Source organism: Arvicanthis niloticus, unplaced genomic scaffold (genome assembly GCF_011762505.2).
Source record: "Arvicanthis niloticus isolate mArvNil1 unplaced genomic scaffold, mArvNil1.pat.X pat_scaffold_586_arrow_ctg1, whole genome shotgun sequence".
Taxonomy (NCBI): Eukaryota; Metazoa; Chordata; class Mammalia; order Rodentia; family Muridae; genus Arvicanthis; species Arvicanthis niloticus.
The window spans coordinates 22139-38219 of record NW_023046208.1 but is presented as its reverse complement, the minus strand read 5'-3'; the positions used below and the strand labels follow the sequence as shown (position 1 = coordinate 38219).

The 16081-nt window shown below is 42.1% G+C and overlaps 1 protein-coding gene across 1 annotated transcript in view; it reads left to right on the top strand.

Moving 5' to 3' along the window:
• Positions 1–2648: 2648 nt before the first annotated feature.
• The window catches only part of LOC143441101 (uncharacterized), a 35240-nt gene continuing 21807 nt past the window's right edge, over positions 2649–16081 (top strand). The window contains exons 1-3 of the mRNA XM_076928188.1: positions 2649–2996; positions 8843–8958; positions 13329–13490. Of these exons, the coding sequence (XP_076784303.1) occupies positions 2649–2996; positions 8843–8958; positions 13329–13490 (626 nt within the window). The remainder of the gene's footprint in view (positions 2997–8842; positions 8959–13328; positions 13491–16081) is intronic.

Below are 16081 nucleotides of genomic sequence, written 5' to 3'. Positions count from 1 at the left end.
GAAATGAAATCATCTAATATAGAAATGTCATCTTTTTGGTGTTTGGATTTTTCAACAGAGTTTAATGTTTGTAATGTTTATTCATGTTGTAGGATATTATCAATATCTCCTTTCATATCTAGATACTAGTCCATTGTATTAATACACCCCACTATGTTCACCCATTCAACACACTGTGTTGTTTTGGGTTTCTCTCTTTTGTCTTTTATAACTTCTATGCACATTCAGGTGCTCGAGGCTCTACTATTTCATATTTACAGTTCCAACAGGAATAAGAAGGTTCCCAGTTCTCAGTTCCTTTATAGTCTCACATGTGCTCTAGCACTTGTAGATGACAAGTGCTCCACCACTGACCTACATGCTCAGCATATATACATATGTTATATATAAGTGATAACTTTATAAAACTATGTATAAAATATATTTGTCAACTCCAGTCCACTGCTCTATGAACTGAGGTAGAGAAGTCTCCACAAAACAACTGGATAAAGTACTTGCAGACTGAATGCAGGAACACATCAAAACCACCATCCATCATGATCAAGTAGGCCTCATCCCAGGGATGCTGTGATGGTTTGGTTTATAAAAACTCATCAAAGTAATCTGCTATATAAACAGACTAAAAGAAATAAATCAGGGATTGAGGATGTTGCAGTGACTGAGGGAACAGTTTCAATTTCATGAAGTCTCATTTATCAATTTTCATCTCACTGCCTGAGGCATTGGTGTTCTGTTCAGGAAGCTGTCTCCTGTACCAATGCGTTCAAGGCTATTTGCCACTTCCTCTTCTACTAATTTAGTGTAACTCTCTTTACATTGAAATCTGTGATCCACCTGGACTTGACTTTTGTGCAGTGTGATAAGTCCAAGTGGGTCTATTTGCAGTCTTCTACATGCAGACTTCCCGGATGATAAGCACCATTTGTTGAAGATGCTTTATATATATATTTTTTTGTATTGTATGGCTTTGTATTCCTTGCCAAATTATCAAGTGTCTGTAGGTGTGTGAGTTTATTTCAGGGTCTTCGATTCAATTCCTCCGACTGAACTGTCTGTTTCTATATCAATACCATGTAGTTTTTATTACTATTGCTCTGCAGTACAGCTTGAGGTCAGGGATGGTGATTCCTGCAGAACTTCTTTTATTGTCTGGGGTTGCTTTAGTTATCCTGAAATTTTTGTTTTTCTGTAGGCAGTTGAGAATTTCTTTCAAGATCTGTAAAGAATTGGAGTTTTTGTGGGAATTGCATTTAATCTGTAGATTGCTTTTGGTGAGAGAGTCATTTTCACAGTTAATCCTACAGATTCATGAGCATGGGAGATGTTTCCATCTTCTAATATCTTACTCACTCTCTTTCTTCCAAGACTCGAAGTTCTTGTTATACAGGTCCTTCACTCTCTTGGTTAGAGTTACACAAGGTATTTTATATTACTTCTGTTCATTGTAAAGTGTGCTGTTTCTCTAATTTCTTTCTTGGCCAGTTTATCATTTTATATAAAGGTGGGCTACTGGTTTCGTTGAGCTAATTTTTTATCCAGCCACTTCACTGTCGCTCTTTATTAGCTGTAAGACTTCTCTGGTAGAATTTTGGGGTCACTTCTCTGTACTGTCATATCAACCACAAATAGTGATACTTTTACTCCTTCTTTTCCAATTTGTATCCTTTGATCTCCTTGAGGTGCCTTCTTGCTCTGTCAAGTACTTCAAGGACTATAGTTGAGAGATAGTGGTGGAGTAGGGAGCCTTGTCTGTCTCTGATTGTAGTAGAATTGCTTTCAGTTTGTCTCCACTTAGTTTGATGTTGGTTCTCTCCGCTTGCTATATATTGCTTTGATTTCATTTAGGTATGTGCCTTGTATTCCTAATCTCTCTAATACTTTTACCATGAAGGGGTATTGGAGTTTGTTAGAGAACTGTTTAGTATCTAATGAGATGATCATGTGATTTTTTTCCATTTAGTTTACATGGTGAATTACATAGATGCATTTTCATATATTGTTGGAGTCCAGCCTCAACACAGGATTAGGGTTTTCAAATGGAAGCAAGGATATCTGGAAGGCACATGAGAAAATTAGGGAAAGACTGAAGGAAGCTGAGGAGGAGGGCGACCCTTTAGGAGGACCAGCAGTCTCAATGTATGTGGACCCCCAAGATTTCAAACACAGAACGACCAAAAAGGCAGCATATGCCAGTTGATATGAGGCCCCCAACACATATACAGCAGAGGGGTCTGTGTTCAGTCAGAGAAGATGCACCTAACCCTCAAGAAACTTGAGACCTCAGGAAGTATAGAGCTCAGGTGGAGTAAGGGGTGGGGGTGGGAACAACCTCATGGAGAAAGGGGGTGGGTTGGAGGTATGGGATGTGGAAAACTGGGAGGGGGAGGGTGGAGCAGGGTGGGATAAAATCTGGAGATTGAATGAATGAATGAAAGAAAGATAGAAAGAAAGAAGGAAAACACACAGGCATTTTTTCCTCCCTTCTTCAGTCTTCTCTTCCTCCCTTCTCTTCCCCTCTCCTCCCCTCTCACCTCCTTCCCTTTCAGGTCTGCTGGAGCCTGCTGGGGCGAGCGGTTGGTGCAAGACATTCACTCTCAAGGCCACCTGGCAGGTAGGTGGCTGGCGGGAAGGAGGAGGCAGGAACCGCGATGGCGCCTAAGAAGCATGGCGGTGGTGGAGGGGGCGGCTCAGGGACCAGCGCGGGGTCGGAGGGAGGCGGCTTCGCCGGTTCGGCGGCGGGCGGCGGGGTGGCAGCGGCTTCTGGAGGCAAATCCGGCCGCGCGGGCTGTGGAGGCGGAGGCAGTTACTTGGCCTCCTGCTCCTCCTCCTCCTTGGCGGCTGCAGGGGCGGTGGTGGCCCAGGTGTTACAGGTGAAGAAGCTGAAAATGGAGCATGTCCAGACTGACCACGAGCTTTTCCTCCAGGCCTTTGAGAAACCAACACAGATATATATGAGCAATTTCCCCTGTGTTCTGTGTTTAACGCACATATTTGCGGTTGGGTTTTCTCCAACAGAAAGTGATTTCACCACTGGCATATTAATAAGCACGAATAGGTTTTTATTCCAACTCCAAACACTGTGGTTGAACAACATCACCTCAATCTTTAATATCCTTATAAGGTATTGCATTTTCACATTCTTTATTTATAAAGGGTCAATACTGCTGTAAATACTGGTATTTTTAATGTTTTAATTTCATTCCACCACCATCAGATGCAGTTCCCTGTTTGGTTTAGTAAAGGGACATAAGCTTTCTCATGGTGTCTTCAGAGATTTATGAGTGTAAATACTGATTTGGCTGGTCTTTACGATGTGTTTAACTGTGAGGCTATTTAAATAGTGTGGATGTGACTTGTCATCCAGTATTAAGTTCTTAGTTACTGGGTTTTGTGCTAAAAAGTAAGACAGAGGAAGCTGCAGTTTTCATTGTAGGCTCCCTGGCTGGTAAACTCTCCTCATGAGTTCACTGTACTCTCATTTTGCCTCTGGGTAGTGGGTTCTGAGCGTTTCTCCTGGGCTTTAATTTGCTAAAGCTGTGGACATATGTAAAAAAAAAAAAAAGATTATTTTACGGAAGATGTAGCTGTAGAATTATTGCTTAATGCTTAAAAGAAGGCTTGCATTGTTTGCACAAAAAATTGGTGATTTCCCTCCCCTGAATAGTCATGAAATTACTTCTGTTGAGTAAACATTTTATGTCATCTTATAATAAAAGCTGAAATGCCCTTTGTTTCTACTTCTTTAAAAAAAAAGTTTTTCTATATGTACCCTTGAGAATAGATTTTAAAGAAATCGTGTAGGATGATAAAGCATTTGAATGGTACAATAGATGTAAAGAAAAATTCTTTTTAAAAGAAATGTTTGTTTTACATTAAATGTTTACTTGAAATCAATGATTTTGTGCATAAGGTTCAATAATATAAAAAAAGGAAAGCACACAGGCAATGTTTTGGGGTACAAGCTGACAGGCAACTCTGGAGACTTGAGGCTGTGCTTTCTTCAGTCTCTCTTTCAGGCTAGCACACTCTCTTTCAGGCTAGCACACTCCCTTTAGGGCTAGCACACTCTCTTTCAGGCTAGCACAGTCCCTTTAGGGCTAGCACACTCTCTTTCAGGCTAGCACACTCTCTTTAGGGCTAGCACATTCTCTTTTAGGCTAGCATACTCCCTTTAGGGCTAGCACACTCTCTTTCAGGCTAACACACTCTCTTTTAGGCTAGCACACTATCTTTCAGGCTAGCCCACTCTCTTTCAGCTAGCCCACTCTCTTTCAGGCTAGCAAACCCTCTTGTAGGCTAGCACACTCTCATTCAGACTAGCTCACTCTCTTTCTTGCTAGCACACTCTCTTTTAGGCAAGCACTCTCTCTTTCAGGTTAGTACACTCTCTTTCAGGTTAGCACACTCCCTTTAGGGCTAGCACACTCTCTTTCAGGCTAGCACACTCCCTTTAGGGCTAGCACACTCTCTTTCAGGCTAGCACACTCCCTTTAGGGCTAGCACATTCTCTTTCAGGCTAGCACACTCCCTTTAGGGCTAGCACACTCTCTTTCAGGCTAGCACACTCCCTTTAGGGCTAGCACACTCTCTTTCAGGCTAGCACACTCTCTTTCAGGCTAGCACACTCTCTTTCAGGCTAACACACTTTCTCAGTCTAGGATACTGTCTTTCAGACTAGCACACTCTCAGCCTAGCCCACTCTCTTTCAGGCTTGCACATTCTCTTTCAGGCTAGCACACTAGCACTCACTCCTGTTTACAAGTTAACCCTCTCCTTGGTTGGAGATTGCACTCTCTCTCCTTCCCTCATGCATGCACCCTGTCACTCTCTGTGTGCTCTCTTCTTGCCTTTGACTCACCCAGTGTTTTATTGCTACTGAAATGGCAGGTAGAAAAAGAGACATTGCGTAATCATTACCAGATCAGAATGAAAAGACCAGCCACATCTCTCGAGTAATTAAACATTAAGAATGAAGATTGTTCCCCCAAAATTCAAGCTTCCCTTATTCCCAGGGCCATGGCCAAAACAAAAATTGCAAACTTATCATTATTTAAACTTTAAATTTTGACTTATTATACTTCAGAGTTTAAAGCTACAACGTCAGTTGCATGCAGTTTCCTGTGAAGCTCTAATAATATTTGGCATGGGCAAAAGTACCAGGCAGTGGCTAGAAAGTATCAGATTAATCCCTAACTCAGGAGTTCTGCTAGCTTTTGCTTCTACCTGTTGAACATGATGGTGCAACAGCTTTTCCTTTCTGAATTAAAGTATCCCATGTTTGTGCTCTCTTATTCCATTTTCCCTTATCCCATGGCTGTGTCTCTCACACCAGTGATCTTCATGACTCCAGTATATTTCTTCACTTTCTGGCAATGGGCCGTGTATGACTCTAGCAGTATGTGACTCTGCTTCCTTTTTCTAATATTTGAAGACATAATTTCTACAAACTTTCTTTGCAAATCAAACGTTAATCTGAAACTACCATTGTGCAGTTATTGCATTGTTCCCAGAATGAGAACACCTGGGCCTTTAGGACTGTGCTGTGATGTCCCCCTAGGCCTCAAGTTTTGATTGTTTTAAGAATCATTACATCAGGGAACACCCAGTGTCACAGAAATCACCAGATCAGAAGGAGAAAGATATAGAAAAGTCAGATATAATAGAATAATTATGCATACCAAGACCAACTTCCAAATCTTAAAACTATTGCAGGTTTCCATTCTAATGTCAACACATTCATATAGTATATTGGCTTGCCTAGTGCCTCAGTTTTTTCGATAACCCAGTGTCTCTCAGCTGCTGCTGTTCCTTTCCCCGCAACATTAAGAAAACTGAGCGTTGATAATGCATTATTTACTCTGCCTGTAGGTTTTTATTCTCCCTTTTTGTTTAGTAAGCATCTTTTTAAAGGTATGATTGTCTCTTTCTGTAATTGTTGTCCTGTAGGATTGTGTGGTATACCAGTAACATACTTTATATTATAATATGCCAAGAATTGCTTCATCTTATTGGATACATATGTGGTAGCATATTCAGTTTGAATTTGTGTAGACATCCCCATAATTGCCATTATTTCCAATAAGTGTGTAATAACAAAATCAGCCTTCTCAGAACTTAAAGCAGTTGGCCATTGAATGAATCCCTGAGTATCTGTCAATGTTATGGTGTATATAGCTCTGTTTTTCAAATTCTGCAGAATGAAAAACATCCATCTGCCAGATGTCATTTCTTTTGGTACCCCTAGGGTTACTGCCAACAGGTAATAGTGTTTGGTTATATAAAGCACATGCAAGATAATTTTTTTATTATTTCTATGCCTGTTGTCAAGTGATAGAAATGTTTTCTTTAAACCTTTCCCACTAACATGTTTCTCATGAAAGTTTGAGGCTTCTAACATCTTTCCCATTAGTACTTGGTTATTTTCCTCATTATCTTGTGCCATTGGATCTGACAAACCTGTAAGAAGCCAAATATGAGTAATATATAATGCAGTTTCTACTTTTCATGATCTGTTACAATTGCATAAGTAACAAAGTTAATTTTGAGATATCAGGAACAAAATCATCAGTCTCTATATGCAAAACAGCTCTTTCTGCATATAAGGAATCAATAACTATATGAAGAGATTCAAGATAATCTAATAATACCATAAGGATTGCATACAATTCTGACTTTTGAACCAATGTATATGGACTTTTGATCACCTTGCTTGTTTTCTGTGACTCATAACCTGCCATCCCTATCCTGTTTGCATCAGTATAAAATGTTGGTGCCTCTAGAATTGGTGTTCTCTTTATAATGCATGGGAGGATCCAATTAGTTTTTTTTTTTATAAACTATATATGTTTACTTTTCAGATATTTGTTATTAATTTCTAAGTAGTTATTCGAAGCTCTTTGCAAATCCTCATGTATCACCCATAATGATATAAATAATCTCAACAGTAGGCAGAGGTACCACAATTTTGGCCAGATCTGTTCCTGACAATTGATGGAGTCTTATTCTGTCTTTTATAATTAATTTAGAAAACTTTTTTATATAATTCTTCAATTTTGTTTATGAGCTAAGAAAACATATTACACAATACTATCTTCCCTTTGCATAATGAGCCTGGAAGGAGAATGAATTGAAGGTAAAATAACCAGAATACATTCAAGTTTAGGATCAATTTGATCCACATATACATCTTGAAGTCTTCATTCCATAAGAGTTAACTCGTTTTTCCCTTTCCTAAAGGGAGTGTGCTAGCCTGAAAGAGAGTGTGCTAGCCCTAAAGGGAGTGTGCTAGCCTGAAAAAGAGTGTGCTAGCCCTAAAGGGAGTGTGCTAACCTGAAAGAGAGTGTACTAACCTGAAAGAGAGAGTGCTTGCCTAAAAGAGAGTGTGCTAGCAAGAAAGAGAGTGAGCTAGTCTGAATGAGAGTGTGCTAGCCTAAAAGAGGGTTTGCTAGCCTGAAAGAGAGTGGGCTAGCTGAAAGAGAGTGGGCTAGCCTGAAAGATAGTGTGCTAGCCTAAAAGAGAATGTGTTAGCCTGAAAGAGAGTGTGCTAGCCCTAAAGGGAGTGTGCTAGCCTGAAAGAGAATGTGCTAGCCCTAAAGGGAGTGTGCTAGCCTGAAAGAGAATGTGCTAGCCCTAAGGGGAGTGTGCTAGCCTGAAAGAGGGTGTGCTAGCCCTAAAGGGAGTGTGCTAGCCTGAAAGAGAGTGTGCTAGCCCTAAAGGGAGTGTGCTAGCCTGAAAGAGAGTGTGCTAGCCTGAAAGAGAGACTGAAGAAAGCACAGCCTCAAGTCTCCAGAGTTGCCTGTCAGCTTGTACCCCAAAACATTGCCTGTGTGCTTTCCTTTTTTTTATATTATTGAACCTTATGCACAAAATCATTGATTTCAAGTAAACATTTAATGTAAAACAAACATTTCTTTTAAAAAGAATTTTTCTTTACATCTATTGTACCATTCAAATGCTTTATCATCCTACATGATTTCTTTAAAATCTATTCTCAAGGGTACATATAGAAAAACTTTTTTTTTAAAGAAGTAGAAACAAAGGGCATTTCAGCTTTTATTATAAGATGACATAAAATGTTTACTCAACAGAAGTAATTTCATGACTATTCAGGGGAGGGAAATCACCAATTTTTTGTGCAAACAATGCTAGCCTTCTTTTAAGCATTAAGCAATAATTCTACAGCTACATCTTCCCTAAAATAATCTTTTTTTTTTTTTTTTTACATATGTCCACAGCTTTAGCAAATTAAAGCCCAGGAGAAACACTCAGAACCCACTACCCAGAGGCAAAATGAGAGTACAGTGAACTCATGAGGAGAGTTTACCAGCCAGGGAGCCTACAATGAAAACTGCAGCTTCCTCTTTCTTACTTTTTAGCACAAAACCCAGTAACTAAGAACTTAATACTGGATGACAAGTCACATCCACACTATTTAAATAGCCTCACAGTTAAACACATCGTAAAGACCAGCCAAATCAGTATTTACACTCATAAATCTCTGAAGACACCATGAGAAAGCTTATGTCCCTTTACTAAACCAAACAGGGAACTGCATCTGATGGTGGTGGAATGAAATTAAAACATTAAAAATACCAGTATTTACAGCAGTATTGACCCTTTATAAATAAAGAATGTGAAAATGCAATACCTTATAAGGATATTAAAGATTGAGGTGATGTTGTTCAACCACAGTGTTTGGAGTTGGAATAAAAACCTATTCGTGCTTATTAATATGCCAGTGGTGAAATCACTTTCTGTTGGAGAAAACCCAACCGCAAATATGTGCGTTAAACGCAGAACACAGGGGAAATTGCTCATATATATCTGTGTTGGTTTCTCAAAGGCCTGGAGGAAAAGCTCGTGGTCAGTCTGGACATGCTCCATTTTCATCTTCTTCACCTGTAACACCGCGGCCACCACCGCCCCTGCAGCCGCCAAGGAGGAGGAGGAGGAGACCAAGTAACTGCCTCCGCCTCCACAGCCCGCGCGGCCGGATTTGCCTCCAGAAGCCGCTGCCACCCCACCACTGCCGAACTGGCGAAGCCGCCTCCCTCCGACCCCGCGCTGGTCCCTGAGCCACCCCCTCCACCACCGCCATGCTTCTTAGGCGCCATCGCGGTTCCTGCCTCCTCCTTCCCGCCAGCCACCTACCTGCCAGGTGGCCTGGAGAGTGGATGTCTTGCACCAACCGCTCGCCCCAGCAGGCTCCAGCAGACCTGAAAGGGAAGGAGGTGAGAGGGGAGGAGAGGGGAAGAGAAGGGAGGAGGAGAAGACTGAAGAAGGGAGGAAAAAAATGCCTGTGTGTTTTCCTTCTTTCTTTCTATCTTTCTTTCATTCATTCATTCAAAGTCCAGATTTTATCCCACCCTGCTCCACCCTCCCCCTCCCACTTTTCCACATCCCATACCTCCAACCCACCCCCTTTCTCCATGAGGTTGTTCCCACCCCCACCCCTTACTCCACCTGAGCTCTATACTTCCTGAGGTCTCAAGTTTCTTGAGGGTTAGGTGCATCTTCTCTGACTGAACACAGACCCCTCTGCTGTATATGTGTTGGGGGCCTCATATCAGCTGGCATATGCTGCCTTTTTGATCGTCCTGTGTTTGAAATCTTGGGGGTCCACATACATTGAGACTGCTGGTCCTCCTAAAGGGTCGCCCTCCTCCTCAGCTTCCTTCAGTCTTTCCCTAATTTTCTCATGTGCCTTCCAGATATCCTTGCTTCCATTTGAAAACCCTAATCCTGTGTTGAGGCTGGACTCCAACAATATATGAAAATGCATCTATGTAATTCACCATGTAAACTAAATGGAAAAAAATCACATGATCATCTCATTAGATACTAAACAGTTCTCTAACAAACTCCAATACCCCTTCATGGTAAAAGTATTAGAGAGATTAGGAATACAAGGCACATACCTAAATGAAATCAAAGCAATATATAGCAAGCGGAGAGAACCAACATCAAACTAAGTGGAGACAAACTGAAAGCAATTCTACTACAATCAGAGACAGACAAGGCTCCCTACTCCACCACTATCTCTCAACTATAGTCCTTGAAGTACTTGACAGAGCAAGAAGGCACCTCAAGGAGATCAAAGGATACAAATTGGAAAAGAAGGAGTAAAAGTATCACTATTTGTGGTTGATATGACAGTACAGAGAAGTGACCCCAAAATTCTACCAGAGAAGTCTTACAGCTAATAAAGAGCGACAGTGAAGTGGCTGGATAAAAAATTAGCTCAACGAAACCAGTAGCCCACCTTTATATAAAATGATAAACTGGCCAAGAAAGAAATTAGAGAAACAGCACACTTTACAATGAACAGAAGTAATATAAAATACCTTGTGTAACTCTAACCAAGAGAGTGAAGGACCTGTATAACAAGAACTTCGAGTCTTGGAAGAAAGAGAGTGAGTAAGATATTAGAAGATGGAAACATCTCCCATGCTCATGAATCTGTAGGATTAACTGTGAAAATGACTCTCTCACCAAAAGCAATCTACAGATTAAATGCAATTCCCACAAAAACTTCAATTCTTTACAGATCTTGAAAGAAATTCTCAACTGCCTACAGAAAAACAAAAATTTCAGGATAACTAAAGCAACCCCAGACAATAAAAGAAGTTCTGCAGGAATCACCATCCCTGACCTCAAGCTGTACTGCAGAGCAATAGTAATAAAAACTACATGGTATTGATATAGAAACAGACAGTTCAGTCGGAGGAATTGAATCGAAGACCCTGAAATAAACTCACACACCTACAGACACTTGATAATTTGGCAAGGAATACAAAGCCATACAATACAAAAAATATATATATAAAGCATCTTCAACAAATGGTGCTGATCATCCGGGATGTCTGCATGTAGAAGACTGCAAATAGACCCACTTGGACTTATCACACTGCACAAAAGTCAAGTCCAGGTGGATCACAGATTTCAATGTAAAGAGAGTTACACTAAATTAGTAGAAGAGGAAGTGGCAAATAGCCTTGAACGCATTGGTACAGGAGACAGCTTCCTGAACAGAACACCAATGCCTCAGGCAGTGAGATGAAAATTGATAAATGAGACTTCATGAAATTGAAACTGTTCCCTCAGTCACTGCAACATCCTCAATCCCTGATTTATTTCTTTTAGTCTGTTTATATAGCAGATTACTTTGATGAGTTTTTATAAACCAAACCATCACAGCATCCCTGGGATGAGGCCTACTTGATCATGATGGATGGTGGTTTTGATGTGTTCCTGCATTTAGTCTGCAAGTACTTTATCCAGTTGTTTTGTGGAGACTTCTCTACCTCAGTTCATAGAGCAGTGGACTGGAGTTGACAAATATATTTCATACATAGTTTTATAAAGTTATCACTTATAGATAACATATGTATATATGCTGAGCATGTAGGTCAGTGGTGGAGCACTTGTCATCTACAAGTGCTAGAGCACATGTGAGACTATAAAGGAACTGAGAACTGGGAACCTTCTTATTCCTGTTGGAACTGTAAATATGAAATAGTAGAGCCTCGAGCACCTGAATGTGCATAGAAGTTATAAAAGATAAAAGAGAGAAACCCAAAACAACACAGTGTGTTGAATGGGTGAACATAGTGGGGTGTATTAATACAATGGACTAGTATCTAGATATGAAAGGAGATATTGATAATATCCTACAACATGAATAAACATTACAAACATTAAACTCTGTTGAAAAATCCAAACACCAAAAAGATGACATTTCTATATTAGATGATTTCATTTCTATGAAGTACCCAGAATGAGCAGGGTGGTGATGGCCCATACCTTTAATCCCAGCACTCAGGGGGCAGAGGCATGTAGGTCTCTATGAGTTTGAGAACAGTGTGGTTTACAGAGCTAGGTTCAGGACATCCAAGGCTACACACACACACACACACACACACACACACACACACACGGGAAGCTTCTAGAGTAGCTGATTTCTATGTAGTTTTCCAAAGAGCCTTGAGTGTTTGTTGTCCCTCCCCTTATTTCCTCCTTTACCTAGGCCTGCTTGCCAAGGTTGTGTGAGTGCTTGTATAACCAAAAGAAACTGAGCCTCTGCCTTATCAGATATGAATGCATGGGCCCATACCAATGGGCTGCCAGCATGGGTGACCTGGATACAACGGAGACACTCATCAACTCCAGTCAACACCATCTTGAGGAATATAATAGGATAAATATAATAGGGCAGGTAATGGGGCCTAAAACAGGCGAGGGAGGTGGAAGGGTGTACGCTATGCCTCTACCTGTCTCTCCCAATTACCTCTTATTAAACCCTCCTATTCTAGCTTTTCTTTATCTCTTCATAACACTATACACTACTTCCTCTTCCTTGGAAGATATTCTTCTCCCCACTGGTTTCTTACCAGGTAGGAATCCACTGTGGTTACTCAGATTATAGTTCTCATATAAGATCCTTAAAAACTAACATCCTTGGGCTGGTAAGATGGGTCAGCAGTTAAGAGCACTGCCGCTCTTCAGGATATCATGAGTTCAAATCCCAGCAACCACATGGAGACTCACAACCATCTGTAATGACATCTGATGCCCTCATATGGGATCTGAATACAGCTACAGTGTACTCTGGCAAAAGAAAGCAGGGCTGGAGGGAGCAGGGCTTGGAGCAAGCACGGGCATAGTGAGTGAGGCAGGAGCAAGAGGGACAAGGGAAGGATTGAAAAAAACCCTAACATCCTTAAAGAGAACACATAAAATATTTGTGGTATTGGGTCTAGGTTTACTAACTCAAGATGATTTATTCTTTGCTCCATCAGACCAGTCTTAGGGCCACATCTTGCCAGGGCTACACAGCTGCAAATAATCTGAACCATCACCTAACTCCCCTCAGTATTTCCTTTGAAGGCCATGCAGGTAGATCTACTGCAGAGTCAAACATGACAGTGCTTTGCACAGGTACCAAGGAGGGTGGTCTCCTGCCACTGCAGTCTGAGGCAGGCAGGCATAGAGCATAAGCATAGCACCATTGTGTGCTCACAGCATGTCACTGGTGGTGCCAACACAGCTGTACTGCTAGGTGCTGAAGCATATAGTTCAGTAGACACTGAACTGGCAGGAGTCTCGTGAGTTTCTCTAGTGAACAATTGGCATTTTTTTTCAACAAACTTTTTCAGTCGAATTTGGGAGGCAGCAGTCAGCTAAAGGGAAGGAAAGAGAGGGAAAGAAGGTCCTGGGTGGCCCTAGGCCTCAAGAATGGAAGGAAACCTCAATTATGAGGTACGGACAAAAAAAGTGCCCAGAAAGCGACGCTGGTACACCCGCCTGTGGCATTGTTGTCTGTGCTGTAGTTGCAGGAAACCTCCGGAAGAGAACAAATTTGTTCTGTATAGGATTGGATATGACCCAATAGGTCCACTGCAACAAGCAGCTGGTGTTGGGGACCTGGATACACTGCAGAGATTAATCCACTCCAATGAACACCATGTGGATGAGTGTGATAGAAGAAACAGGTAATGGGGCTTGAAATTGGTGAGGGGGGATTGGTATACAGGGGTGGGAATTGTCAGGGACAATCAGGGCCAAGCGAGGAGAAAAATCAACTGTCAGGGCTCAATCCTAATAGTCATGCTTAGGTTCCTTTTCATTGTGTTCCCGCTTAATGCTCTTAAGCGTATGAGACCTGCACACCATGGAACAGCAGCTCCCAGGCCTTAGTGAAACTACATCAATTTATTATGACATTTACACTGAAATTTACTAGACAGATACACACATACACACACACAGAGAGAGAGAGAGAGAGAGAGAGAGAGCGCGAGAGAGAGAGAGAGAGAGAGAGAGAAACACACAAACTTGGGAGTTTTGCCCATAGGCATTTTTGATACAACATGTGTGATAGAATCAGGTGCTTGCTGCCCTGGAACTGGAGCTATACACAGTTGTGAGCTGCCATGTTGGTGCTAGGAATCAAAACTGAGTGCTCTACAAACAAAACTAGAGCTGTTATCAGCCAAGCCACAAGTCTAGATTTGTCTTAATATAGAGGCCATTAACACTAATGTACAACACTGGAAAATTAATCATAAGATAATGATAGCTGGATTTACTAACTCAGGATTTTCTTCATCAGTTCAGGCTCTTGGTGTGTGAATGTGTGTGTGTGTGTGTGTGTGTGTGTGTGTGTGTGTGTGTTTGTGTGTGTTCTTTTTTATTGAACATTTTATTTATTTACATTTCAAATGTTATCCCCTTTCCCAGTTTCTCCACCAGAAGAACCTATATGATCCCCCCTACACTGCTTCTATAAGGGTGCTCCTCCACCCACCTACCCACCCACCCACCCACCCACCCACTGTCTACTGACTACCTGCACTTACATTGCCCTACCCTGGAGCCTGACCCTTCACAGGAACAAAGGCTGCTCCTTTAAGTGCAGTCCAACAAGGCCATCCTCTGCTACATATTCGCCTAGAGACATGGGTCCCTCCATGTGTACTCTTTGGTTGGTGGAATAGTCCCTGGGAGCTCTGGGGTGTCTGGTTAGTTGCTGTTGTTGTTCTTCCTATGGGGTTGCACATCCCCTCAGCTCCTCCAGTCATTTCTCTAACTCCTCCATTGGGGACCCCAGGCTCAGTCCAATGGTTGGCTGTTAACATCCTCCTCTGTATTTGTCATGCTCTGGCAGAGCCCCTCAGGAGACAACTATATCAGGCTGCTGTCAGCAAGCACTTCTTGGCCCCCCGCATTAGGGTCTGGGTTTGGTGTCTGTATATGATGGGATGGGTCCCCCGGTGGGGCAGTCTCTGGATGGCCTTTGCTTCTGTCTCTGCTGAGCATAAACCCAAATGATGCTCCAACGTATAACAAGGACACATAATATGTTCATAGAACCCTCATTTATAATAGCCAGAAGCCAGAAAGAACTCAGATGTCCTTCAGCAGAGAAATGGATACAGAAAATGTGGTACTTTTAAACAATGAACTACTACTTAGCTATTAAAACCAAGGAAATCCTTGGGCAAATGGATGGAACTAGAAAGTATCATCCTGAGTGAGGTAACCCAGTCACATAAGAATACACATGCCATGCACTCACCGATAAGTGCATATTAGCTCAAAAGCTCAGAATACACAAGGTACAATTCAAAGACCACGTGAAACTCAGGAAGGAGGAAGACCAAAGTGTGAATGCTTAGGTCCTCCTTAGAAAGGGGAACAAAATACTTCTGGGAGGAAATACCATCAAGCTATTCTTGGGGTCACATGTTCCCAGGGTTACAGAGCTGCTAAGGACCTGAACCATCACATAATTCCTCTCCCTATTCCCTTTGAAGGCCGTACAGGTAGATGTACTGCAGACTTGAAACTGACAGTGCTTTGTAAGTGGACCAAGGAGGGTGGGCTCCTGGCCCTGGAGACTGAGGCAGGCATGCACAGAGCATAAGCATAGCTTCCAGCTGCTAAGCCAGCACCATTGTGTGCTCACAGCATGTCACTGTGGTGGTGCCAGCACAGCTGTACTGCTAGGTGCTGAAGCACAGTTCAGTTCATACTGAACTGGCAGGACTCTCCTGTGTTTCACTGGCAAGACTTGCCTTTTTCTTCTGCAAACACTTATTGTAGAACTTGGGAGGCAGTGATCAGCTAAGGGGGAGAAAAGAGAGGGAAATGTCTTAGGTGGCCCTAGGCCCTAATAATGCAGAACAATCTCAATTACAGTGTCCAGTCAATACAAGTCCCCAAAAGGGGACTCTGGTACACCTGCCTGTGGCATTCATGTCTGGGCTTTAGAAGCATGCATCATCAGAAAAATCCCCTCTACCTGATCGGGTATCACCCCATGGGTCCACTACAATGAGTGGCCAGTGTGGGTGACCATGATATAATGCAAAGATTAATCCAGTCCAGTCAACATCATGTGGATGAATATGATAGGAGGGGCAGGTAATGGGGCATGAAATTGCTTGTGGGGCATGTGCAGAGAAGGTGAAAAAGGTTAGGGGCACTCAGGGCCAAGCAGTGAGAGAAATCAACTTCCAGGGCTACATCCTTAGAAAGGAACGAGGTCATACTTAGACTCATTTTAACTGGGGACCCCGGT